This window comes from Ailuropoda melanoleuca, chromosome 1 (genome assembly GCF_002007445.2).
Source record: "Ailuropoda melanoleuca isolate Jingjing chromosome 1, ASM200744v2, whole genome shotgun sequence".
Lineage (NCBI taxonomy): Eukaryota > Metazoa > Chordata > Mammalia > Carnivora > Ursidae > Ailuropoda > Ailuropoda melanoleuca.
Window position 1 is genome coordinate 157,492,835 of NC_048218.1, and position 25,975 is coordinate 157,518,809.

The 25,975-nt window shown below is 36.1% G+C and overlaps 1 protein-coding gene across 32 annotated transcripts in view; it reads left to right on the plus strand.

Annotated features, from left to right (window-relative positions):
* The window catches only part of HDAC9 (histone deacetylase 9), a 974,909-nt gene that overhangs the window by 759,551 nt on the left and 189,383 nt on the right, over nt 1-25,975 (plus strand). For all 32 annotated transcript variants that reach the window (XR_004627984.1, XR_004627978.1, XM_034668867.1 and 29 more), the window contains one exon: nt 9,326-9,444. Coding sequence is in view for 30 of the 32 variants with exons in the window: in XM_034668867.1 (XP_034524758.1) it covers nt 9,326-9,444 (119 nt within the window). In the remaining 2 variants the exon portion in view is untranslated. The remainder of the gene's footprint in view (nt 1-9,325; nt 9,445-25,975) is intronic.

Consider the following 25,975-nt stretch of genomic DNA (forward strand, 5'->3'; position numbering starts at 1 on the left):
CCTTCCCAAAAGACAGAACCTATCTGGAAAATTGAAAGTTGTCTGGAGCCACCATGGCCCCTCCCACTGCCACCCAGGCAAGGGAGCTGAGACCGCTCCACCTGCTGTCCTGTCTGATCAGAAGAGCTGAAGACAACTCCTGGAGACTGTGCAGCACAGTAACACTTAAACCATGAGGTGGGTGGGCAGAGATGATAGTCTGCATAGCAAAGCCAGTGCCCCATGTATGATCAGGGATTTGGGGTTGCTGATTGGCTTATATTAAGACAACAAAGAGTTTTATACTTGGCTTCCAAGCTGCTTTTCCTTCTGTGCCCTTGTGGGGAACATAATTTTATCTCCACTCATAGCTGAATGCAGTCTTCAGCCTGTTTGACCAGGGAACCTAACCAGAGCACATGGGAAATTGCATAGCCCATGCAACAGCCATATGTACAGCAGTGGAACATGTGGCACTTGAGCATGGCCCATGGCTATCCCATCTGCAGAGCAAAACTGGTAGACTCAGCTGACCTGGGAAAACTCTGGCTTGATTCTGTAACCGAACTCAGGTCCATCTGCCTGATGCACAGCAAAGTCAATTACTGATATATCAGGTATGTAGCAAGGAAAGGATTTACTTTAGAGGCAGCCAAATGAGGAGATGGGTGTGGCAAATCCACCTCCCTGAGGGGGGAGAGAACAAGTTTCTCTTTATTATTATAGGGGTTGAGATCACGTACATGTTGATTTTTTTAATATTTTATTTATTTGAGAGAGTGAGCATGCATGAGTTGGGGGAAGGGCAGAGGGAGAGGGAGAAGCAGCCTCCCTGCTGAGTGGGGAGCCTGACACAGGGCTCAATCCCAGGACCCTGGGATCATGACCTGAGCCAAAGCCAGATGCTTAACTGACTGAGCCACCCAGGTGCCCCAACAGATGTATTGACTTAATAGGGGAAGGAAACTTATGACTATTCATAAGAGAAGATGAAGCATGATACTGAGCAAACATATACGTAACGTACATCCCATGTTCACTTTGGGGTGATACTTCGGAATAAGGCAAAATTCAGTTCTTTGACATCAAGCGGTTATATTAGGACAAGGAGAAGGAGTTATGGTTATGCTCTGAGAGCTGTTATAAACTGGAAGGGGTTTTGGGCTCATTATCCTAGGTAAGGAATGCAGGGTCTTACTTGTTCATAAGCTGGAACCTTATCAGTTGACCTTGAGTCCAGGCTTCTACAGAGACATCTAGTGGATTTTTACTGGGGTCTGAGAGGCACAGTAGCTGACTAGGGGGAAGCAGTTCTCTGAAACCCAAGCTCTAAATTTTCTGCCAGTTTCAACCTCATTAACCCTATGGGGCACAGTTTCAATTCAGATCACCAAACAACAAGCTATACAGGCCCTTGTTCTCATCATGTTTCCTTGCCCTGGCATCTATTACTGAATATAGTACTCAGTCCTGACCATTCTAGTAAGCCTGACTAGAGAATCCAGGCAAGTGTGGAGCTCATCAATAACCTTACTTGGGTAGGGAACCAAGCAGCAGTCTTACCCAGCTGTTGTCAGCCAGTAGCACACCTCCCCATCCCTACCCTCAGACCTCAAACAGTTGCCTTGCCCCCAAAATAGACCATAATAGTAGACCCCACCTTCCCAAGGACATTACCAGTTGACATACCCACAGACCCAAACTGAGCTGACTGGTGAAGAACTGTCTCTGCCAAAGCAAACCAGTGAAGTCTGAGGAAGGAGGATCATTACTCACATGTGCAGATACATAAGCAGTCAAGGCTCACAAAAAATCCAAGTAAATGTGATACTACCAAAGGAAACTTATAAAGCTCCAATAATTGTCTCTGTAAAGAAATGGAGATCTATGAAGTGCCGGACAGAGAATTTGGAATAATCCTTTTATGGAAGGTTAGTGAACTACAAGAAAACACAGACAACTTCAAGAAATTTGGGAAACAATGCATGAACAAAATGAGAAGGTCAGTAAGGAAATAACCATCAAAAACAAAAAACAAATCCTAGAACTAAAAAACACAATAACTGAACTGAAAAATTCAATAGAGAGTTTCAAAAGTAGACTCCAATTGCAGAAGAAAGAATAAGTGACCTGAAGAATAGGATATTGGAAATTACCCAGAGATGCAAAAAGAATGACCAAAAAAATGAGGAAAGCCAGTAAGAGTTATGGGACACAATGAAAAGAACCAATGTTCACATTATGGGAATTCTAGAAAGAGAAGAGAAAGTGAAGAGGGTAGAACATATATTTAAAACAATAAAGGCTGAAAATATTCCAAACTTGGAGAAAAAAGTGCACATCCAGATTCATGAGGCCTAAAGACCCCAAATTGGTGGAACACAAATAGGGATAAACTGAAGTATATGGTAAGTAAACTGTCAGAAGTCAAAAAACAAAGAGTTTTAAGAACAGCAAGAGAAGAGAGAAGGTCCATACAAGAGAACCCCCATAAGACTATCAGTGGATTTTTCAAGAGAAACTTTTCAAGCCAGAAGAGAATGGGACAACATATTCAAAATATTGAAAAAAAATAACTGTCAACCAGGAATTCTATACCTGGTAAAGGTGTCATTCAGAAACAAAGGAGAGATAAAGATGTTTCTGAACAAACAAAAGCTGAGGGAGCTCATTACTACCAGACTTGCCTTACAAGAAATGCTTAAGGGAATTCTTTGGGAGTAAAAGAACGCTAATTGACAACATAAAAACATTAAAAGGTAACAACACCTCACTGGTAGTGGTAAATATATAGTGAAAGTTAGATTCTGCAATATGTTAATAATGACATATAGCTCACAACTCTAGTTTAAAAGTTAAAGAAAAAAGAACATAGTAAAAATAACAAAAACTACAATAATCTGTTACATTACACAATATGTTTAAAAAATGTAAATTGTAACAGCAGTAATCTAAAATTTGGGGGGAAGAGAAATAAGTGTTAATTTTATGAAATCTGTTGAAGTTGTTATTGGTTTAAAATAGGATGTTAGAAGTTTAAGGTATTTTGTGTAAGCCTCATAGTAACTGCAAGGGAAAATCCTATAGTAATTGCACAAAAGAACACAATAAACGAGTCAAGGCATACTGATATCCAAAGATATCAAAACACAGAAAAAGACAGCAGGATAAGAAACAAGGAGCAGTGGATCTACAAAACAACCAGAAAACAATCAACAAAATGGCAGTAGTATGCCTTATCAATAATTACTTTAAACATGGATGAAATGTGTGAAGGAGATTAAGAGATACAGACTTCCAGTTTTAAAATAAAAAAGTCATGGTGATGAAAAGCACACCATAGGGGATATAGTCCATAATATTGTAATACACTTATTGTGATGAACATTTCCTAATGTATGTAATTGTTGAATCACTGTTTTACACTTGAAACTAATTAAATTTATGTCAATTATACTTCAATTAAATTTATTTTAAAAAATTATTAAGCATAATGGATTAAATTAATTAAAATACATAGAATGGCTAAATGAAAAAAAAGGAGAAGAAAAAAGATGCAACAAATATTCTGCCTAAAAGAGACTCAGTTTAGCTTTAAAGGCACACAGAGACTGAGAGTGAAATAATGGAAAAAAATATTTTAAGAAAATGGTAACCATAAAAAAGCAGGAGTAATTATATCAGACAAAGTAGACTTTAAACTGAAAATGGCAAAAGGAGGCAAAGAAGGTCACTATATAATGATAAGGCAGTCAGTTCATCAAGAGGATAAAATAATTATAAATACTTAGGTGTCCATCATTAGATTACCTAAATATATAAAGCAAAAACTAACAGAGCTAAAAGGAGAAATAAATGGTAATTCAGTAATAGCTGAAGACTTTAAATACCCCACTCTTAACAATAGATAGATCATGCAGATAGAATCAGTAGAGAGAGAGCTGACTTGAACAATGCTATAGACCAAATGGATGTAACAGATGTATATAGAACATTCTATCCAACAACAACAGAATACACATTCTTCTCAAGTGCACATGGAACATTTTCCAGGATAGACCATACGTTAGACCACATATAAGTCAGCAAATTCAAGATTAAAATCATACCAAGTATCTTCTTTGTCCACAATGGCATGAAACTAGAAATTAATAACAAGAGGCAACCTGGGAAATTCATGAACACATCAAAATTAAACAACGCTGTCCTGAGCAGTGAGTGGATGGAAGAAGAAATTAATGTGGGAAATAAAAAGTTTTCTTCAGACAAATGAAAATGGAAACACGACATATCAGGCTTTGCAGGATGCAGCACAAGCAGTTCTAAAGGAAATTTATAGTAATAAATTAAGAAGCAAGAAAGATACCAAATAAACAACCTAACTCTATACCTTAAGGAACTAGAAAAAGCACAAACTTAGCCCAAAATTAGGAGAATGAATGAAAGATATAATAAAGATTGGAGAAGAAATAAATGAAATAGAGAACAGAAGAAAAAAAAGGAAGAAAAGATTAACCAAAGAGTTGCGTCTTTGAAAAGATAAACATATAGCTAGACCAAGGAAAAAAGAGAAAAGACCCAAATCGACAAAATCGTAAGTGCAAAAGGAGGCGTTAAAACTGACATCACAGGTGCCTGGGTGACTTGGTTCGTTAAGCATCCACCTTCAGCTCAGGTCATGATCCCAGGGTCCTGGGATCAAGCTCCACATCAGGCTCCCTGCTCAGCGGGGAGCCTGCTTCTCCCTCTCCTTCTGCCTGCTGCTCCCCCTGCTTGTACTCTCTCTCTGTCAAATAAATAAGTAAAATCTTTTTCTTTTAAAGATCTAATCCATGAATTCAGTAAAGTTGCCAGATACAAAATTAACATACAAAAATTGGTAACATATTCTATACATTAACAATGAATTTTCTGAAAAATCAATCCCATTTAGAATAGTGTAAAAATAATAAAATACCATATATAGATTCAATGCAATCCCTATCAAGATTCCAATGGCATTTTTTTTATATTTATTTATTTATTTATTTATTTATTAGAGAGAGCCAGCGAGAGAAGGAACACAGCAGGGGGAGTGGGAGAGGAAGAAGCAGGCTCCTAGCGGAGAAGCCTGATGTGGGGCTCGATCCCAGAACTCCAGGATCACGCCCTGAACCAAAGGCAGACGCCTAGCAACTGCGCCACCCAGGCGCCCCCCAATGGCATTTTTTACAGAGATAGAAAAAGCACTCCTAAAATGTATATAGAACTACAAAAGACCCAAAACAGTCAAAGAAATCCTGAGAAAGAACAAAACAGGAAGCACCCCACTTCCTGATTTCAAGCTATACTATAAAGCTATAGTCATCAAAACAGTATGGTAATGGCACACACACACACACACATACACACACAGAGACAGAAAAATAGCACAATGCGACAGAATGCAGAGCCCAGAAATAAGCCCAAGCATATACAATCAACTAATATTTGAGACGGAAGCCAAGAATGCTCAGTGAAGAAAGGACAGTCTCTTCAACAAAATGGTGCTGTGCTAATGGGATATTCACACATAAAATAATGAAACTAAACCCATATCTTTTACTAGTTACAAAAATTAACTTGAATTGGATTAAAGACTTAAGTGTAAGTCCTGAAACCATGAAACCCTTAGAAGAAGACATAGAAATAAAGCTTCTTAACATGGGTCCTAGTAATGATTACTTGGATATATCTAAAGCACAAGCAACAAAATTAAAAGTAAGTAAGTGTGACTGTGTCAAGCTAAAAAGATTCTGCACAGCAGAAGAAACCATCAACAAAGTGAAAAAACAACACATGAAATGGGAAAAAAATATTTGCAAATCATATATCTGATAAGGGGTTAATATCCAAAATATATAAAGAACTTCTACAACTCAATAGAAAAAAACAACCCAATTTTTAAAAATGATCCCAATGAATAGGTATTTTCTAAAGAAGGTATACATAAGACTAACAGGTGCATGAAATGATGCTCAAGATCACTAATCATGAGGGAAATGCAAATTAACACCACAATGAGATACCACCTCAGGTCAGTTAGATGGCCATCATAAAAAAGATAAGAGAGGACAAATGTTGGCATGGGCATGGAGAAAACAGAAACCTTATGCACTGTTGGTAGAATTGTGTACTGGTGCGGCCACAATGGAAAACAATATGGAGAATCCTCAAAAAATTAAATTGAGAACTATCCTATGATCTACCATTTCCACTTCTGAGAATGTATCCTAAGGAAATGAAAACAGTAATGGAAAGGAATCTGCACCATCATGTTCGTAGCAGCATTATTTATTATAGCCAAAACATAGAAACTATGCAAGTGTTCATTGTGGATGAATGGATAAAGACACTGTGGTATATATATATGATGTAATACTATTTGGCCATAAAAAAAGAGGATATCCTACCATTTACAACAACATGGGTGGACCTTCAAGGTATTATGCTAAATGAGTGAAATAAGTCAAAGAAAGACAAATACTGTATGATTTCACTTATATGTGGAATCTAAAAAACAAAACCAAAAAAAAAAAGACAAACTCAGAAAGAGTTCATACTTGTTATCAGAGGCAGATTGGAGATAGGTGGCCAAAGGTACAAATAGAAGATAAATAAGTAGTAGGAATGTAATGTATAACATGATGACTATAGCTAGCACTGCTGTATGATATACTGGAAAATATTATGAAAGTTAATCCTAATTCTTATCACAAGGAGAATTCTTTCTTCTTTTTTCTTTCTTTTTATTTTACCTAGGTGAGAAGGATGTTGGTTGAACCTATTGTAATCATTTCACAGTACATATAAGTCAAACCATTATGCTAATCACCTTAAACTAATACAGTTCTCTATGTCAATTATTTCTCAATGAGACTGGGAAAAAAGAAAAAAAATCTCTTAGACTTTTCTTTGTATGTTGACTTCCTAAATGGGTTAATTGTCTCATCTAATATTGGCAACTTTCCATGTCTCTGTTTTGTGTTGCTTTATGGGAGAATTTGTCAACTTTATCTTTTAAAACAGTCTATTCTATGTTTTGTTTGCTGTTTCTTCTTCGTTTAATAGCACCCACTTTTCCTTTTCTAGTTGTACTATTTTATGTCTTTGGGGGTAATCCTGATTTTGGTAATTGTAGTGTCTTGCCTGAATTTTCTCTGGTTTTCTGGGTTCCCTTTTGTTTGTTTGTATGTTTTGTTATCTTTTATGCTAGAAATTTTCCTCAAATAGTCCTTCATATTTGATCAAAGGGCACTGAAAAGATAAGTGGGAGCTAGGTATGTTGAGTGGGGCTTTTTGAGTGGTACCTTCACTATGGGAAGACTAAGGAAAATACCTCCCTGTTGGTCTGAGTGATTCACAAGTGTCATTCTCTCTAGGTATCTTCTCTTTGGTCCATTTGTTTCTCCAGGAAAAGACAAAAGTCAACTTGCTTTTTGTAGCTTCCTCTCTGCAGACACTTAACACTTACATTTTAATTTTCCCCTCTGTAGAATGTCTCCACGTTTGTTATATTTTCAAATTGGCAATCCTTGTCTCCTTTACTATCTTTGTCATTCAAAAATATATACATATATGTTTAATATACATATGTAGAGAGAAGCCCTTATGGAGAAATAGTGAGCTGTGACTTAAAGGATATTTATCCTTCAATCAGTCTTACAAGTATAGATTGATGACGGAAAAAGAAGAGGAGGAGAGAGAAACTTTCCAAAGAGAAGGAAAGGAGATGGAAAATTGGTTACTATGATGCCTGTGATTGGATGACAACTTTGTTCAGTCATCTGCCTCCATATTTTCCTGAGTATTGTTTGTTTTCTAAGTTAATACATAGGATTACTCATACGAAATAGATGGAGCTCCTTGATAAAACAGTTATGACTCTTTGAGTCAATTTATTCCAACATATAATAACCCAAATATATACATCACGTGGTATTTCACTCATATGAAGAATAGTGAATTGGTAATATATAACATCTTTATGAAAATTATAATGTAAGTGTTGGTATTATTGGAAAGGAAAAGGATTCAAGATATCTCTCCTGATAATGTATTAGAGATTCTTAATTTTATTGAAGAATAAAATAAACTGTACATAGTAAACAAAATTTTCACTTAAGTTCACTGGTGGGCTAATTCAGATGTGAGTGGCTTTCCAATTGTTCTTAGAAAGACTACCAAGGAAGTCACTTACATGCACATTTATGAGTTTAAAGTATTGAACTTTTATACTTTTATAACAGTAGCGGAGTTACATAAAACTTTTCATTCACTTATGAGTTTCAAATAAGTATTTTTTGTTTTATAACTTCAATAACTTGTTTAAATTTTTTAATGTAGAACTAATATGTGGTCACTTTAAAAATATGAGAAATTTGCAAACATAAAAAAATGCAAAGAACTCGGTTTTGTCACACTTAAGGATAGCAATTTTAGTATTTAGTTCAGTTATTTATCCTAAACATGCAACAGAGACCTTACCACTTTTTAAATTTGCTATTGTGTGCAGTTTCCTCATCTTATTAAATAGTCTTTGGAAATTTGAATGTTAATAATGGCACATTGATCTTGAAGCTACATTAATTTTTTAATTTTATTTTACAAAGCCAAGTAGCATCTATTAGTCATTTTCTCTCAAATCCAGCACTGAGGGGTGACCTGAGAAGGCTGAAAAGGTAAATGGTGAAGTGTCTGAGTGGGGCCAGCAGGGGTTGCTGTCATGGATGAGGCTGCTACATTCCTGGTGTCTCTGACCTTGGACTCCCTTAACATTATAGTCTGGATTCTATTAAAGGAATTTTGTGTTTTTTCTTTGCAAGAGTTACCCCCTACCATGACAAATATTTTAAAATGTTTTTTTTTTTTTAAGTTGGAAAAGCAACTTTTTCTCAAAAGAAATTTATAGTTCAAATTTACACCAAGTTCTCACTAACTGGAGCAAGCCAGGTTTTCACTAAAGCTTCGACTTTCCTCTGTAAAACATTAGTCACTCCCTTGGAAGAAGCACTTTTTTATAGGCAGTGGGATAAAACAGCCACAGATGTGCATGTAATATGATGGGCTTTAGAATGTACCTGCAAAGCATTTTTTTTTTAATTTAGTGGGAAAAAAATATGAAAGAAAAACTGAATTGGGATGCTAAAATAACAGTGATTCACTATTAAGGAAATGATAAGTTTTTGATCCATTCATATAGTATTTTCTTTTCCCCTTTTCTTTATTCTTGGGAAGTTCTTGAGGATGTGCCAAGTCATTTTCATTGCACAATTTTTAAAGGTATTCAGCATTCCCATGTGTGACTGGTTGCCTTTGTACTGTGCAGGACTGTAGTGACGCCTGTGGCCAAAGAGTTTGATCCAGACATGGTCCTAGTCTCCGCTGGATTTGATGCATTAGAAGGCCATGCCCCTCCTCTGGGGGGGTACAAAGTGACAGCAAAATGTGAGTATATCTTAGAAATTTATGAAATGCTAAGACATAATAACATCTTTTAGGTCTTTAAAATAAACAGCACCTTTTACATGTGTCTAGTAAACTTAGGTAAGACTTTTGAAACTAATTCAGATCGTGTTTATTGCTTTGTCAGATTCATCTCTCTGTAGATGTTTGCCCTTAAGAAAAACAAAGTTAAATTGTTTCCCTTGGTAGACTTGATGGGGGATTTTGGAACCTTTATGTTTTTCAGGAGTCCCGTTTTGCTCTTTGAAGGCAGAAGTGATAGGACTTCTGTTTAAAATATGTTAAATGACTTCAGAATCACAAGTCTAGAAAAGCTCCTGGGCTTTTAGAAAACAGAATGGAAGTCACTGTTTTTATTCTATTGTACATAATGGTTAAAAAAATAGCTCTTTCCTAATAATGCTATGGCCTTCTAGGTTTGAATACAAAAGTGTAGTTCCCCTTGCTCAGAGGCTCTGTATGTGCCTATGGACAAAGCTCAGGTTCTCTACTGGTTTTCTGTTGTGTTGCAAAGGTTAACTTTTTGGCTGTGTTCCTTAGCAACTAGACACCAGATGAACAAATAAATTTTGTGTTATACTGCATTTTAATAATGTGACCTAATGGAATCTAGCTAGAAAGAGGCTTTCTTCAAGAATAATTCCCATACTCTCTGAGTGTGAAAATAAAGCATATGTATAGTCCATGCATACAAATGTATGCTGGTACTCTGGATATATATAAAAAAGAAGAAGGAAAAAAGCAGAATTGCACAAAGGATCCACTATTGTGTGTTTTAGTGGGGGTTGGAAACAAATCAAAACAACCCAAATAGTTTTAAGTGAGAGAGATGAGTTTAGAGCAAGTGTGTTTTATTAATTTGAAAAGAACCAAAGAACAAGCATCATGCCAACCTTTGTTTTTAGTTGGCTTCTCATGTGAGAGAGTTTTCTGCACTCTAATTGTTCCAGTAACATTGTTAGGTAGTAACTATTTTTAACTTCTGTTATTTACCCAGGGTTTTTGTTGCCTCGTTGTCTATTGAAAACATATTGAAAGAGGCAACTCCACAAACACAAACAAAACATAATAATTCACAAGTTTGTAAAATTGAATAGAGAGGTGTTTGGTTTTATCAGATGTCTTTATGATCCCTTTTCTTTCTTCATGGAATTCCACTCAAATGGAAGTCAATGTTCTCACTGCAGATAAACCTCATTAGCAAGTCATCAAGACTGGTGAAGAGTTTAGTCTAAATAATGAAGAAAAAAAAAATAGACCTTGTACTCCAAGTTGATATACACCCAAACAATGGAAAACACATGGAGCAAAGACAGAAATCTAGAAAAGGTGTTCCTTGCCACTAAGTACAAAAATCTCCCTCGGGAAGGAGGAATGTCTGTATTTGGGTCTTTCTTCCTGGCAAGGGGGCAAGTTGTAATGAGTCCTTTTCTCAGAACTAGCTGGAAGGAACTAATCTTTTTGTCTGCTTGTTTGTTCATTTTTTGCCAAGTGGAGTTCAAATATCAAATGTCATCTTGGAAGGTAGAATAGAAAGTAGTAGTATGGTGGTTTCTTTTAGTCATAGAACTAAGATACATGGTCTCTACTCCTTTTAGCTTCAATACAATGCACCAAGACCTTTATTATTTTGTGTTTCTTTATCCATTTGGAGGGAAGCTCTTCATTGCTCAGGATAAGTTTGTGTATAATCTCTCTAACCCCTCACCCCCTCCTTATCTGTTTTGCCTTCTTGTGTCTTTTCTACTCAACAGACCATATTTTCCTAAGAAAAGTAGGCAGACATAAATTTTAACTGATTTAATAATTGGCCCTCTCTTGAGTACTTTACAGTTTAGGGAAAAGATATACAATGAGGAAAGGAAATCTTAGAACTCAAGAGATTATAGTAGAGACTACCCAAAACAGTTCACATACTGCATAGATGAGAAAACTAATTTATTTTACCATCTGAAATAATTGGTGTTAAAATAAAAGGACTTATTTTGAATTTGTATTTAGATAAAATTGCACGAGGCTTTCACTGGATTTTTTCCACTAAAGAGAAAAATGTTTCATAAAATGCTTAAGAACAGAGTACTTGGATGCATTCTGCAGAGGCTATTTTTGTGCCCTAGACCCTTAACTCCCCACATCACAGTATGTGATAGACAATGAGTAGTTCTATGATACTTGTCTTAAATGAAAAACCACAGAGCATCACATCTAGGCAACTATTTGTATATATCATCTCATGCAGGCCTGAGTTTGCCAGCTATATTTTCTAGACATGCTGCCGTAACTGCGTAGAGGTTATGATTACCAGAGAGCTGTATAGTTATTCCCCAAATAGCTCACCCCTTGGTCTCTTTGTTCTTTTTCTAACCACATGGCAGATACATTTATGTTGCTTTGGCCTGAAAGTTCTCAACAGGCAATTAATTTTGGGTCTTCTCTGTCCTATGCCAGAAGTCATCCTCCATTTCAGAGGAGTCTCAAAATGAGGCTAGAAATGGGCTAACACCTACGGTAAAAAGTAGGTAGAAATTGCAGAAACAAATTCATAACCTAATGTTTTCCCATTTCACCTAAAGTCACCCTTGCTCCAAGTAGAATGTCCAAGGATTTTAGAGAGTGGTTTTAAAAATATTGTGTCAGAGATGCTTAAATTTTACTGTCTTAGCGCATTGAATAAATCTTTTAAAATAATTTTGTTTAATAGCCCTAAAAGTAAAAGATAGATTAAGTCAAAACAACTAGTGTTTTCATTCTCATTTGTATTTAGATATCAAATTAGTTATATGATTTTTTTAAAGAACTGTTTGATGCTATGACAAAAATTTCAATGTAAACATAGAGGTGATTTAAGTTAAAGTTGATTCTTGGCTAGTACTATTTTTCTTCCTCTCTTCTCTCATTTCTTTACATATTAAATATTCTCTACAACAAAAATATTCATATTTGTTTGTGCTGAAGTTTTAAATAAATTTTCTGAATTAGTTATTTAAAATCTATCCTGTTTTTTCAATTAACCACCAGGATTAAGGCCCACACTGAAAGGAGTAGGTATCTTTGTGTCCTACCCTAAGCACTTATCAAACTTTACTATGAAGTTATCAGTGTATCTTTTTAAAATACTCTCATTCAGATCTAAATATCTTCAGGTTACACTTTAAGAAGGTTGGCATGACAATTAAGTGCCATGTTCCAACAATAAAATTAAACAAAATTGATTTAATCGTATTGCGGCATCCCCTGGGTTTACAGTGTTGTCAACATTTAAAAAAAGTTTCTTCAATTCACATTAATTTGCAGAAAATATATGTTTTCTTCATATTCAACACATTTATATGTTCTCTCCTTTCATTAGCTTCAGATAGTAAACTGTGTAAATTTCTTTTATCATGTGAATAAAAATTTTCCTTTCTTTGGAATAATTCAGAAGTCATTGTGAGATGATAGCCATGTCTGATTTTAAAAAATACAGTTTTTTTTCAAACAGAGAGTATTTTTGTAGTCTTTGAGACAGTGTTTCCCTCAGCAAATAAATAAATGTTATTTGACAAGTAAAGAACAACCATTAATTGGCGGAAAAAAATCAAGTAACATATCTTAGTCTTCAATTACCATCTTCTTTTTGATAAAATGTTTTATCCTTTTTAGTGGTCCTCTTATTCCTTTTATCCCACTGTGAATGTCTGCCTGACAGGGAGAGAGCTCTGTTGTGAGGCAAATACCTGCATAAATGAATTCACACTTAGCTTTGAGTTTTTCCTGAGGAAGTACAAAAATTGCTTGATTAGTGAGTCCTCCAAAAATAAGTCTCTAAGAAGTTGAGCGTTAAACCAGTCAACAGATAAGTGCCAACAAATAAACTTGTTAAGTATATGAGGTTATGTTGGTCTTCATCAGCTTATGATGGATGTATATGCTCGTCCCCCTGCGTATACCGAGTACATGGCTCAAAATGTCCTCTGTCTGCACATTTTAATTGTCCACAGAGTTGAAGGCAGACAGACCTGGAATTAATTACATTTTGGTGAAGTTGACTTTTTTTCTTTTCCTCTCACTGATGATCCTAGCCCTTAATATGTCTGTGGCTATCCTCTGTCTCTAATTTTCTCCCCTAGAAAAAGCTTGATCACATTCACTTGTATGTTTTATTTATTACCTAATTATATACTTTTTTAAAGTGTATTTCAGCTAATGTGATAGTTCTCTTTGGCAGTTGCATCTTTTATTATTTATCTCTAATTGTGGAATCAATGCTTTATCTTCGTATGATAGAATTTCAGGCCATAGCAAACAGGCATGGAGAAAAGGAGTGTCTGGAAGACATTTGCCAAATGCCATTTCATGAAGGATCAACCTTAAGCTTGAACTGTTTCAGTTCTTTTAGATGAGGATGGAAACTGGGGGAATGTTATGCACAATTGATTACCCAAAGTATCCTCCCATCCAGCTACCATCAGATTAACCTCTCATACATTTCTGTGCTGTGTCCTCAGAAGCTGGACCACTGCCTGACACATTTTCTAAATAACTTCTTTATTTTTAAATGAATAGAGCTAAATGAACCCATTGTCTTTTAAGCAAGTCAGATGCTTTCTTCCAGTATATTTGATGCTGCTTGAATTGGATTTCATGATTATTAATTTTTTTTTGTAATTACTATCGCCCCATCACTGCCACTTCTTTGCAAGGCTTAGACAGCATATTCATATCTCCTATAATATTTTAATTAACACAAACCTGTGTTTCTAACAATAGTCACTTGTGCAACATTTCCCTTTAGTAGAAATAGTATTGAAAAGAACATAAATATTAAAGGGGGGAAGTCATGGTTTCCTTGGACAAAAACACTGAGTTCCCATTGTTAATACCTATTAGAATCTAGATGGTAAGATAACTCATTTCATTTCTGTTCAGAAAAGCAGGAGAGTGGGAGAGTAAATCCTTTAAATAATAAACTTGAAATAAAGATGAAAAATTAGAGGAGAGTACAGAACAGCTCATTTTGAGACAAAGTCTCAACTTTGTCCCTCACTAATTTTGTAATCAAATTAGTTTCCTAATCAGAAAAAAAAATTGTGGGAGAGTAGAGAGATAAAAATTATACCTGCAACATAAGGAATAAGTGATTAGGCATTGTGAGTTAAAAGTTTTGGATTTTATTGTTGATATCGTTTCAACAATTCCAAACATTCAACAAAGGTCTTAGAAGATGTTTTGAACAGGAAGCCAAATTGTGGTTGTCAGTGGCTGGGGGAAGGGGAAAATGAGAAGTTGTTTATTGTGTAAAGAGTTTCAGTTCTGCAAGGTGAGAAAGTTCTGGAGATGGACTGCATAAGAATGTGCATAGAGGGGCGCCTGGGTGGCCCAGTCGTTAAGCGTCTGCCTTGGGCTCAGGGCGTGATCCCGTTGCTCTGGGATCGAGCCCCACATCAGGCTTCTCCGCTAGAGCCTGCTTCTTCCTCTCCCACTCCCCCTGTTTGTGTTCCCTCTCTCGCTGGCTGTCTCTCTCTGTCAAATAAATAAATAAAATCTTAAAAAAAAAAAAAAAGAATGTGCATAGAGTTAAACACTACTGAACTGTATACTTAAAAATCGTCAAGATGGCAAGTTTTATGTTACATGTATTTTATTAAAGACAAATGTTTAAAAAAAAGGTGATGTTTTGAACACAAAATATACAACACAAATACTGTAACTTTTCGGAAAATGTTTGAGATTCTTATTTGAACAAAATGGAAGGAGGATAAACAGAAGTCCTAGGAAGCTGTGCAAGATTCTAGGTAAATAGTAGTAGATGGTCCCTTCACTTAAAAGTCAGGTTAGTAAGAGAAGTCTCAACGTCTTATTTCCATATCCATATCCATTCCTTTATTGTAGTAAATCTGGGGGTAATTGGAATAAATGGCAATGCTTTTAAAAGAAAATAGCACATTATTATTTTGTGATGAGGAACACTCAGGTTCTACCCGCCTAAAAGCTGTGCAGTTTGTTTTGGTATATTGAGGTGTGCTTGGATTGTGACATTATTAATACGCTGATCCAGAATAAGTTATCCAGTGATGCATTTTTAGCAATTGAACTATCTGAAATACAGTTGAAAATCAGAAGATAAACAGCACTTCTGAAATGCAAAAATAGTTGCAGAAAGCCCATTTATAAATATATAGACCCAACTTCTTACTCTTACTAAGATTGTGCTTAATTTTTTGCACACATAACTATGATTGTCTGATTTTATAACCTGCAGCAGATTTAAGGATCTGTTTGGTAGCGGAGGTAGATGAATGGACGGTAGACATATTTCCATCTCTGAAGTTCTTAAATTTGGGTCCACAGACATCCCAGGAGTCCGTGGATAGAATGTATGGGGCTCATGAGCTTGGATGAAAAAAACTACATTACTATTTTTTAGTAAAACAATTACTTGCCCCTCATTAGCTGTATGAATTTAAGAAGGTATTTCTTTTATTACAAATATAGGCAACAAACCATACCAATATAAGTAAAGTAGATGACTTTATCACCAATAGAAATGATAGCTATTTTCATATCACTTTATTGTTGTATAGATATTTCCAGTAATTACTCTCATCATTACTTTGAAGTGATAGTATGTGTCAGACCTGCTGCTCAATTAGTTATTTGATGCATTAATATAGAATTACATGTATTATACCATGACTTTCCCCCATATTTTGGTAGTTATTTTCAATATAATAGTTTCCTTTGTTACTGTTTATTTATTTTATGTATTTAAAAACATTCTGAGGGGCACCTGGGTGGCTCAGTCGTTAAGCGTCTGCCTTTGGCTCAGGGCGTGATCCCAGAGTCCTGGGATCAAGCCCCACATCAGACTCCTCAGCTGGGAGCCTGCGTCTTCCTTTCCCACTCCCTCTGTTTGTGTTCCCTCTCTCGCTGGCTTTCTCTCTGTCAAATAAATAAATAAATAAAATCTTAAAAAAAATAAATAAATAAAAACATTCTGAGAAGGGATCCATAGGCTCTACTTCAAATATGCACACACATGTGCGCGCGCACACACACAATCTTTACTTTGAGGCAAAGTATAGTTTGTTTCTTTTTGCTAATTTGCTTCTCACATTATGCCTGGCATAGTTATTCTGTTATATATAGCTTATCTCTGAAGCAACCCTGAAAAAATATTGAGTGTTCTGGTTTTCCAAAGATTTCTTATCTGTAAAACAAACTTCATGTATGTCTCACATTGCAAGATCTCCATGTCTTATACCTGAAAATCAAACAGACATTGTAAACAATTACTAAGCTTCACATCAATAATTTGTATATTAATATGTCTTCCTTTTAGAGAGAATAGCTAATGCAATCTGGGAATTCAGAAATTTTGTTTAAAATTATATACCCATTTTCAAATTTTTAAAAAATTTTGGGTGATTTAAAAGATGAAGAATAATAAAAAGAATTATATAACAAAGTCATTGGTTCTTCTGTTTAGAATTGGCAACAGCCAAATATTGTTATCAAATTTGTTCCAAGTTTTTTGTTTGTAAAAGAAATAGAACTTGCAGGTGAATGTGAGCTCCACTTTAATCACTGCCCCTAAGTCCAGTTCCCCTTCTTCCCTAACTACTGTTATAATTTATGTTCTTTCCGGTACACACACACACACCATACAATAATATTTTAGTGAATATGGTTTTAGATTTACCATATGTTGCAAAGGTAAGCATTGTTATTCTGTTCATATAGTTTATGGAACTTGCTTTATTTGCTTTTAAAATTGTTTTGACATACACTCATGAATATTTGTATATCCTTTAATTTCTGTGTATTAAGCCACTATGGAAACATACCACCATGTATTTTATCTATTTTCCCATTAATGGATCTTAAAGATGTTTCTAGATTTTTCACTATTACAAACAATGTTGAAGTGAATATCCTTTCACATATCTTTTATCTGACACTGACTTTTTTTAGTCAGATTGGACTTCTGTTTCTTTTTCAGTATGTAGCACTTGCCTGGCTGGCTCAGTCAGTAGAGCATGTGACTCTTGATCTCAGGGTCACGAGTTTGAGCCCTACCTTAGGTACAGAGACTACTTAAACAAAAAACTGTATGGCAGTATGTAGCACTTACAAACATGGAGGGAGATAGCTAAAAAAGGAAAGAATTCTTTCTACCTTCCTTAACTATTCCTCAAACCATTATCCACATCCTTGGTGTTTCATAAACATATACCCAAACAACTAATCTTGCTTCTTCTTTTTTCCTTTTTATACTTTGTATATCATACCACTTCCTTTCCAGTTAAAATTGGCAGAGAGGGGCACCTGGGTGATACAGCGGTTAAGCGTCTGCCTTCGGCTCAGGGCGTGATCCCGGCGTTATGGGATCGAGCCCCACATCAGGCTCCTCGCTATGAGCCTGCTTCTTCCTCTCCCACTCCCCCTGCTTGTGTTCCCTCTCTCGCTGGCTGTCTCTATCTCTGTCAAATAAATAAATAAAATCTTTAAAAAAATAAAAAAATAAAATTGGCAGAGAGGAAGTTGTGTACTAATACTCTTCAAATCTAATCTGAACTTCAAGGGAAAAAATGGACTAGAAGTCATGCAATAGATAAATAAAATATTATTTTCAGGTGTTTTCCAACAGTACTTTGGAAATTAAACTTAAATTGAAAAGACAATTTTCTACTCAAAGCTAACCCAGTTGGCTATCCCATCAGTGACTGTGGAGGCACTATGGCCCTGAAGTTGAAAACACAATCTGGTCGTCCAGTAGATGAATCATAATCCTGGGTTGGGCCCTTAGAATGACCACAGGAACGTCACTCAATCTCTTGAAGATTGTTTTCTTGCCTGGAAAGGGACATTAATTTCATCTTGGCAGTGTTGTTGTTAGTATGATAGAGTAATACCTGCTAGCAATCTTTGAGTTTTTACTCTGTGGTAGGCACTATACTCACTACTTCTCTGCATTATCTCATTTCGTTTTTGTGATTAAGTGGGATAATATATAAGGCATCCTTTTTTGTATTTTTGTATTCTTTGATCTTCCTATTACCCTGAAATCACTAAATGATTTAGCAGTCATTTATAGTTCTAAATTTTTTAAAAAGTGACTTAAAAATTAAGCAACTTGCTCAAAGACACGGAACTGAAGAATAACAAAACCACAACTTGATCTCATGTCTTTTCACTTCTAGCTTAATGTACTTTCTATTTGATGTAACAAGTTATTAAAAATATCCCAAATAAATGAGTAGGGTTTTTAATTACTATAGAAGCTTATTCTGAAGTATGCAAATACAGAAAATAAAAGGAAATTTTCCCAAGAAAAAATTTCTTATTTGTATACAATTTCTAAGTTCCCAGGTGATGCTGATACTTCTGGTCTAGGAACCAAATTTTGAGAACTAGGCTAGTTATAGAAAGAAAAAACACAGGGTTTGGAGTTAGTTGATCTACAGTTTGTGTCTAATTGGCTACCAACTCACTTTTCTGTGTCTTAATATTCTTGTCTCTCAAACAGAAATAATACAAATTATATTCTTTTGGCTAAATGTAGGGCTATTATGAGAATCAAATGAGGTAATGGAAATAAATGAAAAAATGCTTTTCAATATGTGACACTCTAACTGTAACAAGATATCAATGATATTGTACCCATTAAATTTGGGGATACTATAGTTTTCACACACATGAGCTAGATTCAGAATTCACATATCAAAATACTTTAGCAAACTTATGAAAATAAATACTAAAATAGTTACTTTGAAATATAAAAAAAATTTTTAGAGAGAGAGCGAACATGTGCTTGAGCAGGGGAGGGAAAGAGAGGGAGAGGGAGAGAATCTCAGTCAGACTCCATGATGAGCACAGAGCCTGATGCAGACTGTTTCCCTTTTTTCTCTCATTTGGTAGAATTTACATGTAAACTGGAGAAACTTCCTATTTCAGAAATTATTTTAGGCACCTGGGTGGCTCAGTCAGTTAAGTGTCTGCCTTCTTCGGCTCAGGTCATGATCCTGGAGTCCTGGGATCCAGCCAGCATCAGGCTCCCTGCTGAGCAGGGAGTCTCCATCCTCTGCTCCTCTCCTGCCCCTGCTCATGCTCGCTCGCTCTCTCAATTAATTAAATTATTTTTTTATTTTTTTAATATTTTATTTTTTATTTTTTATAATAATATTTTTTATTATACTATTTTAGTCACCATACAGTACATCCCTGGTTTTTGATGTAAAGTTCCATGATTCATTAGTTGCGTGTAACACCCAGTGCACCATGATATGTGCCCTCCTTACTACCCATCACCAGCCTATCCCATTCCCCCACCCCCTCCCCTCTGAAGCCCTCAGTTTGTTTCTCAAAGTCCATAGTCTCTCATGCTTCATTCCCCCTTGATTATCCCCCCTTTCTTTATCCCTTTCTTCTCCTACCGATCTTCCTAGTTCTTATGTTCCATAGATGAGAGAAACCATACGATAATTTTCTTTCTCTGCTTGACTTATTTCACTTAGCATTATCTCCTCCAGTGCCGTCCACGTTGCAGCAAATGTTGAGAAGTCATTCTTTCTGATAGCTGAGTAATATTACATTGTATATATGGACCACATCTTCTTAATCCAGTCATCTGTTGAAGGGCATCTAGGCTCCTTCCACGATTTAGCTATTGTGGACAGAGCTGCTATGAACATTGGGGTGCATATGGCCTTTCTCTTCACTACGTCTGTATCTTTGGGGTAAACACCCAGTAGTGCAATCGCTGGGTCATAGGGTAGCTCAATTTTTAACTTTTTAAGGGACCTCCACACTGTTTTCCAGAGTGGCTGTACCAGCTTGCATTCCCACCAACAATGTAGGAGGGATCCCTTTTCTCCACATCCTCTCCAACAATTGTTGTTTCTTGCCTTGTCAAAAAAAGAAATTATTTTACCAAATCATTGACCATCTATAGCAGATCACCCCTGTGCTTACTGTTCTCTTCCTGAAACCACAATACAATCCAAAAGAGGATAGGTGGAGCTAGTGATGAAAAGACAAAAGTAAGGCCACAGGGACCAATTAGCCCAAGGTAGTGTACTGAAGATTTAATTTCTTTGGCCAACTCTTACTTAATTCTAACAGTGTAGGATAGTTTGTCTTGTTTATCTGAGCCAGGTTTCATAGCACATACTTGTGCACTATATAAAATCCAGTCATCTCATTTAGAATTGCTTATCTCAAATTGAAAAGAGTTGCCAGCTATGTTAATTTATTTACAGTTTTCTGGATCTACTATAAACAGTTTTCTCAGATGTTATTTCTAGTCAAAGATTTGTCCCCATAGCACTGTCCGTATGCACAATATTTCCCTCCTGTTTTAGGATAATCATCTAAATAAGAGTCCCTGTGTAAGAGTCCCTGAAATCACTTTGTCGTCCAAGTAGCTAGAAGAGGGAATCATTTATTAAATGTAGCTAATTTCAGTAACTGACAGGCATGAGAGGTGCCCAAAGAAAACAGAGGAGTGTCGGGCTAGTTGGGATGGTTCCAGGAAGGTCGTCTACTTTAAGAGCTGCATTTTATTAAGGATTGTGATGGTTATTGGAACTTTTCCTGTTGTTTTACTCAGTAGTCTCAGGGGGGCTATTTGGCACTAGGGTGCAAAATGAGATCAGCAATTAGGAAAAGACACCACTGCAGGCATTTTAAGAGTAAATCATTGAGTACCAGACTTAGTAACTAGTAACTGCCAGGCCAAAGTAATAGCCTAAGGTTTTTGGAGAGTCCGGCTTCTTATTCTTTCCAGTGTGCTTGCTGCTGTGGCTATTTGCATGACTGCCTCCAGAGGTGGTGCTTGGGTATTTGGCAAGAGGAAAGGTAATTGCAGTTGATTCTTGATTCCAATAAAATAGATCAACCAAAGGTTTTGAAGTTTTATCATCTGGAAGCTAAAATCCCTTACACTGGCCACATTTATTTATCCAGGGGCAGCCCTAGAGTCACCTTCCACAGAGACATTGGTATTATAACTGCCTGGCAGACCTCTGTATGAATGGATCTGTTCCTTCTGGTGGCAAGGAGAACGCTTCCACCTAATTTGTTTGATGATTGCCACATTGGAGAAGAAAAAACGTGAAGAGCGGAATGTTAAGTGGCTTCCTACTTCCAATCTAAGCTACACTTTATGCCTCCAATTTTCCTAGGTGTGATTACTCCTACTATCATATAACAAGAAAAGAATAGAAAAGGAATAAGGGGACATGATAAGAATTAGAGTGGTGTATTGGAAAGTACATTAACTAAGAAGTAGGAGACTTTTATTCTAATCCTGATTCAGACGCTAAATACCAGTTTAAAAAGTTGATGTCCCTATCCCTCACCTGTAGGATGAAACATTTGAAACAACTAATAGAATGGTTTAAAATTTTGCTATCTAGAATAGCAAGAGCTGTAAGCATTTAATAAGTGCTTATAATCTATGGTAAACACATTACATTTACTTTTTTAATCTTTATAATAGTACTGTAAGATAAGCAATATTGCTATGATTCCCATTTTACAGATGAAGAAACTAAAGTGTAAAAAAGTAAGAAATGGCCTGATTTTGGAAGAGCTACAGCTGGAATTCACAGGTGGTCTATTTTCAGAGCTGATAAAAACGTATTTTTCTTTCCATATTTGTATCAGAAATTGACCTTGAAAACAAGGAGGGGCAGGGACCAGGACATGTTTAGGACTTGCATCATCATAGAGATCCAAGTTTAAGAAGTTCACTCCTTTGGCTGTAATAGCTGCATTTCTTTTCTGCTATTTCCATTCTTTTCCCTTCTCTCCTGGAAGGTCATTTTGTATATTGAGAGCTTAAAAGTCTCCACTATGAAGACTTTGGCCCTGTCCTGTGAAGACAGAAAGAGATATACCCTGCCCCTGTGTACCTATTCTCTCATCATGCTTTATGCAAAGATAAGCAAAGTGGGGAAAGGAGATTGATTTCACAGGAACAAATTTAAAGGGCCCAGGAAGATATATTTGATTTTTCCCAGACATACAGTGTTATTAAATCCTCCTCATATAAGACTGATTGAAACTTCTTTCTTAGTAGAGAGATGAGATTTATTTTAAGGAAAATTACTCTTGACTTTAAGGAGCTTAAGTTTATGTCCCATCTTTTAATTTTTTTTCTCCGAGCCTGTTTGGCTTTTCTTCTGAAGCTGTGTTGAGAGCCTACATAAGGCTTGAAGTAGTCAAAATGATTGAAGGAAAAAAAGGAATTCTAAGTAACTTTAGCATTAAAGCAGTGACAGTAGATTGAGATAGGCATACACCTCCATGTCTAGGGCTCTCCTACCATGTTTTTGCCCTTCTCACACTGATAGCAGTAGTGCTATCAGAAAGGAGAGAAAGCTGCATCTGGTAATTATCCGCAAAACCAAGTCACTCACTCAGGGTGACCACCTGCAGTTGTCTGATTTGTGCTTTGTACAAAGGGTTGCATGGTGAATGGGAGCGAACATGTACCATTTGCTCCCTTCATCAACCAAATACCATGGTCCTGGGGCTATATGGCTACGTCGGTCTAAACAAGTTACAACCCCCTGTTCTAATGCAGTTTATATATCCAAGCCGTGCTGTCTAAAAGTACCCACTGACCACATGTGGTAATCACATAAGTTTAAATGTAATATTTAAATTCATTGAACTATGTGTTTCAAGTGCTCAGTAGCCATGTGTAGCTGGCAGCTGCCACCTTGGACAGCACTGATACAGAATGTCTGCATCATAACAGGAAGTTCTTTTGAAGAGCATTTTCTAGTGGTTAAAGATGAAACAAACCAAGTAAACTTGTAGTACATTAAGATTTGCTATGCTATGAATAAAATTAAAGTAGGGAAATGTTCAGGTTATGCTGGGAGAAGTGCAATTTGCAGTCATAAAAAGGATGATTAGGGATAGCCTTACTCATAAATGACATTTGCATGAAGACCCGAAGGTGATGAGGGAGCAAGCTGTGAGACTGTCATAAGGAGGAGCATTTTAGTCATGAGAACAGATAGGGCAGAGGTCCTGAGCCAGGGGTTCCTTGGAGTGCTCAAGGAATAAGAGGATGCCAGTAGGACTGAAGTCAGGTGATCAAGGGAGAAGGAAAATAGAAGAGGTGAGGAGTGGTTATATCTTGATTTATTTTAAAGGTAAGTGAACTGAATTTGCTGACAGATTGGATCTGAGTGGGGGGTGGAGAATAAAGGATAACTCTAAGGTCTTGGGTCTATGCACTAGATAAGAAGGAGTTGATGTTAACTGAAATGGGGAAGGTTGTGGAAGGATGTTAACTGAAACGGGGAAGGAGGATCAGGTATTCAGTGCTATACACATTAGATTTGAAATATTTCTTAGACATTTGAGTGCAGCTATCCTGAAGGCAATAGGATATATGTGCTTTGAGTTCAGGATAGAAGTCAGAGGTAAAGATATAAATGTAATGTTATCAGCATGTATATGGTATTTAAAACCGTGAGACCAGAGGGGATCCCCTTGGGGCAAGTATAGGAAGAGAAGAAGATCAAGACTGAGACTTGGGCCACTCCAACATTATGACATCAGAGTCCTGAGGAGGAGCCACATGAGGAGCGGCTTATTTTTCACTAGCAAAGCATGGTATCCTAAAACCCAACTGAAGCAAGTGTTTCAAAGAGGAGAGTGTAATCCCCTGTATCAAATGTTGTCAGTGGGGCAAGAAAAATAAGAACTGGCCATTAAATTTGGTAATCCAGAGGCCACTGCTGACCTTATCCATAAAGTATTTCATGACTTAAAAGCCTGATTAGAGGAGAGAATTAGAGCATAGGAATTGACTGCTCAGATAGACCATTCATCTTTTGAGGAATTTTGCTCTAAAGGGATTAGATAAATGGAACAATAAATGGGGAGAGGAGAATAAATGAGTATTCTAAAAAAACAGTATTAGTAAAATAACAGCATATTTATGTGATGCTGGGAATGATTTCATACAAAGCAAAAATCTTGACGTAGTTGTAGAGACAGGAAAGAATTTCTGCAGAAAAATCCTTGAATTTGTGAAGGGAATGAGATTTAGTGCACTAATGGAAGATTTGACCTTAGATACATGGAAAATTTATCCATAGTAACTGGAGGAAAAGCAGAGTACATGGGTCCAGATGCTGGCAGGTGCATGAATGTATTGGTAAGAAATTTATGAAGTGTGCTTCTGATTGATTTCTTAAGTGAAATAGGAACCAACAATATCATTGAGAATGAAAATGTGGAGGAAATTTGGCAGATTTAAAGACCAAAGAGAAGATACACATAATTAGCTAAGAGAGCAGAAAAGGGAATCTAGTAGAAGATGGCATGGAGCAACCGTAAGGGCCCACATAAGTTTCACGGACTTCACTTCAAAGTGAGACAGTTGAACAGAACTGTGTCATTTTCACCAGCCCACATTGAACAGTGGAGTTTAACTAGGATTAAATTAAAGTGAAAGAGGCAAGGAAGCATTTATCTGATGTGCTATGAATTTTCATCTAGTTAAAGAGAGAAATGAAAAATGTAAGAGTATAAGAGAAATGTGAAAATGACTGGATCAAAGAATTGCAGATCCCAAAACTATTGCAGTTGAGGTAGTAATAGGAGTAAACTGAAAAGATATGAATTGACAATAGGAGAATGCTTGGAATTGATATTATAGAAGTGTTCTACTTATTGCTGATTAAAAGGACCGGGTCATGATCATAAGAGAGAATCACTAAATCCTATTCTAAAGATCTTTTCACAAAAGGAGTTACTTAAAGTTTTAATTAGTTCAGTGTGTATTGTCTCTGAATTAGAGTGTTATCTCTTTATGAAAGAAAAAGGTTTTGATAAGATGAAATAAGTTGATGCTTAAATTTAAAACTGAAGATAATAGGGCAGCACATTCCCCTCAGATAACATCAGATAGATCTCTTTGGCCTATTCTCTTGTGAACATAGACAGTGCAGTGTTGGAGTTTGCATTTGATCAGAAGCTGAAAGTTCTTGTTCCACCCAGTTTCCTAAAGTTTACTGTATAGGAACTTCAAATACAAGCCTAGTACCAATAAGTATTATTTAATTATGCTTAGTCACTTTCTTTTGAATGTATTTCTGAAAGAGGAATGACTGTGTCTTAGGTACTTGACTATATACAACCATAAAGAAACCACTGGTCTATTTGTGTAACAAGGGAAATCTCAAAAAAGAGCAGGAACAGGTTTTATTAGTGCCAAAAAGAAAAATCAAGAAGATACTTTTTCTACTAATTAGGAAATTCTAAGTGTTATTTATGATAAAAGGAATATTTGATGAGATAAAACCAGTTGATGCTTAAGTTTAAATTTTGTTTTTCATTAGAGTCTTATTTAAGTTTCCAAAATAAAAGAACAAGCAAATATTTATGTTTATTCTTGAAGTGTAAATGTGGAAATATTTCTGCCTAATGATTTGAAGATTTATTGGCAGTCAATGCAAAAAAAACAAAACAAAACAAAAACCAAAAAACAAAACAAAAACCCACA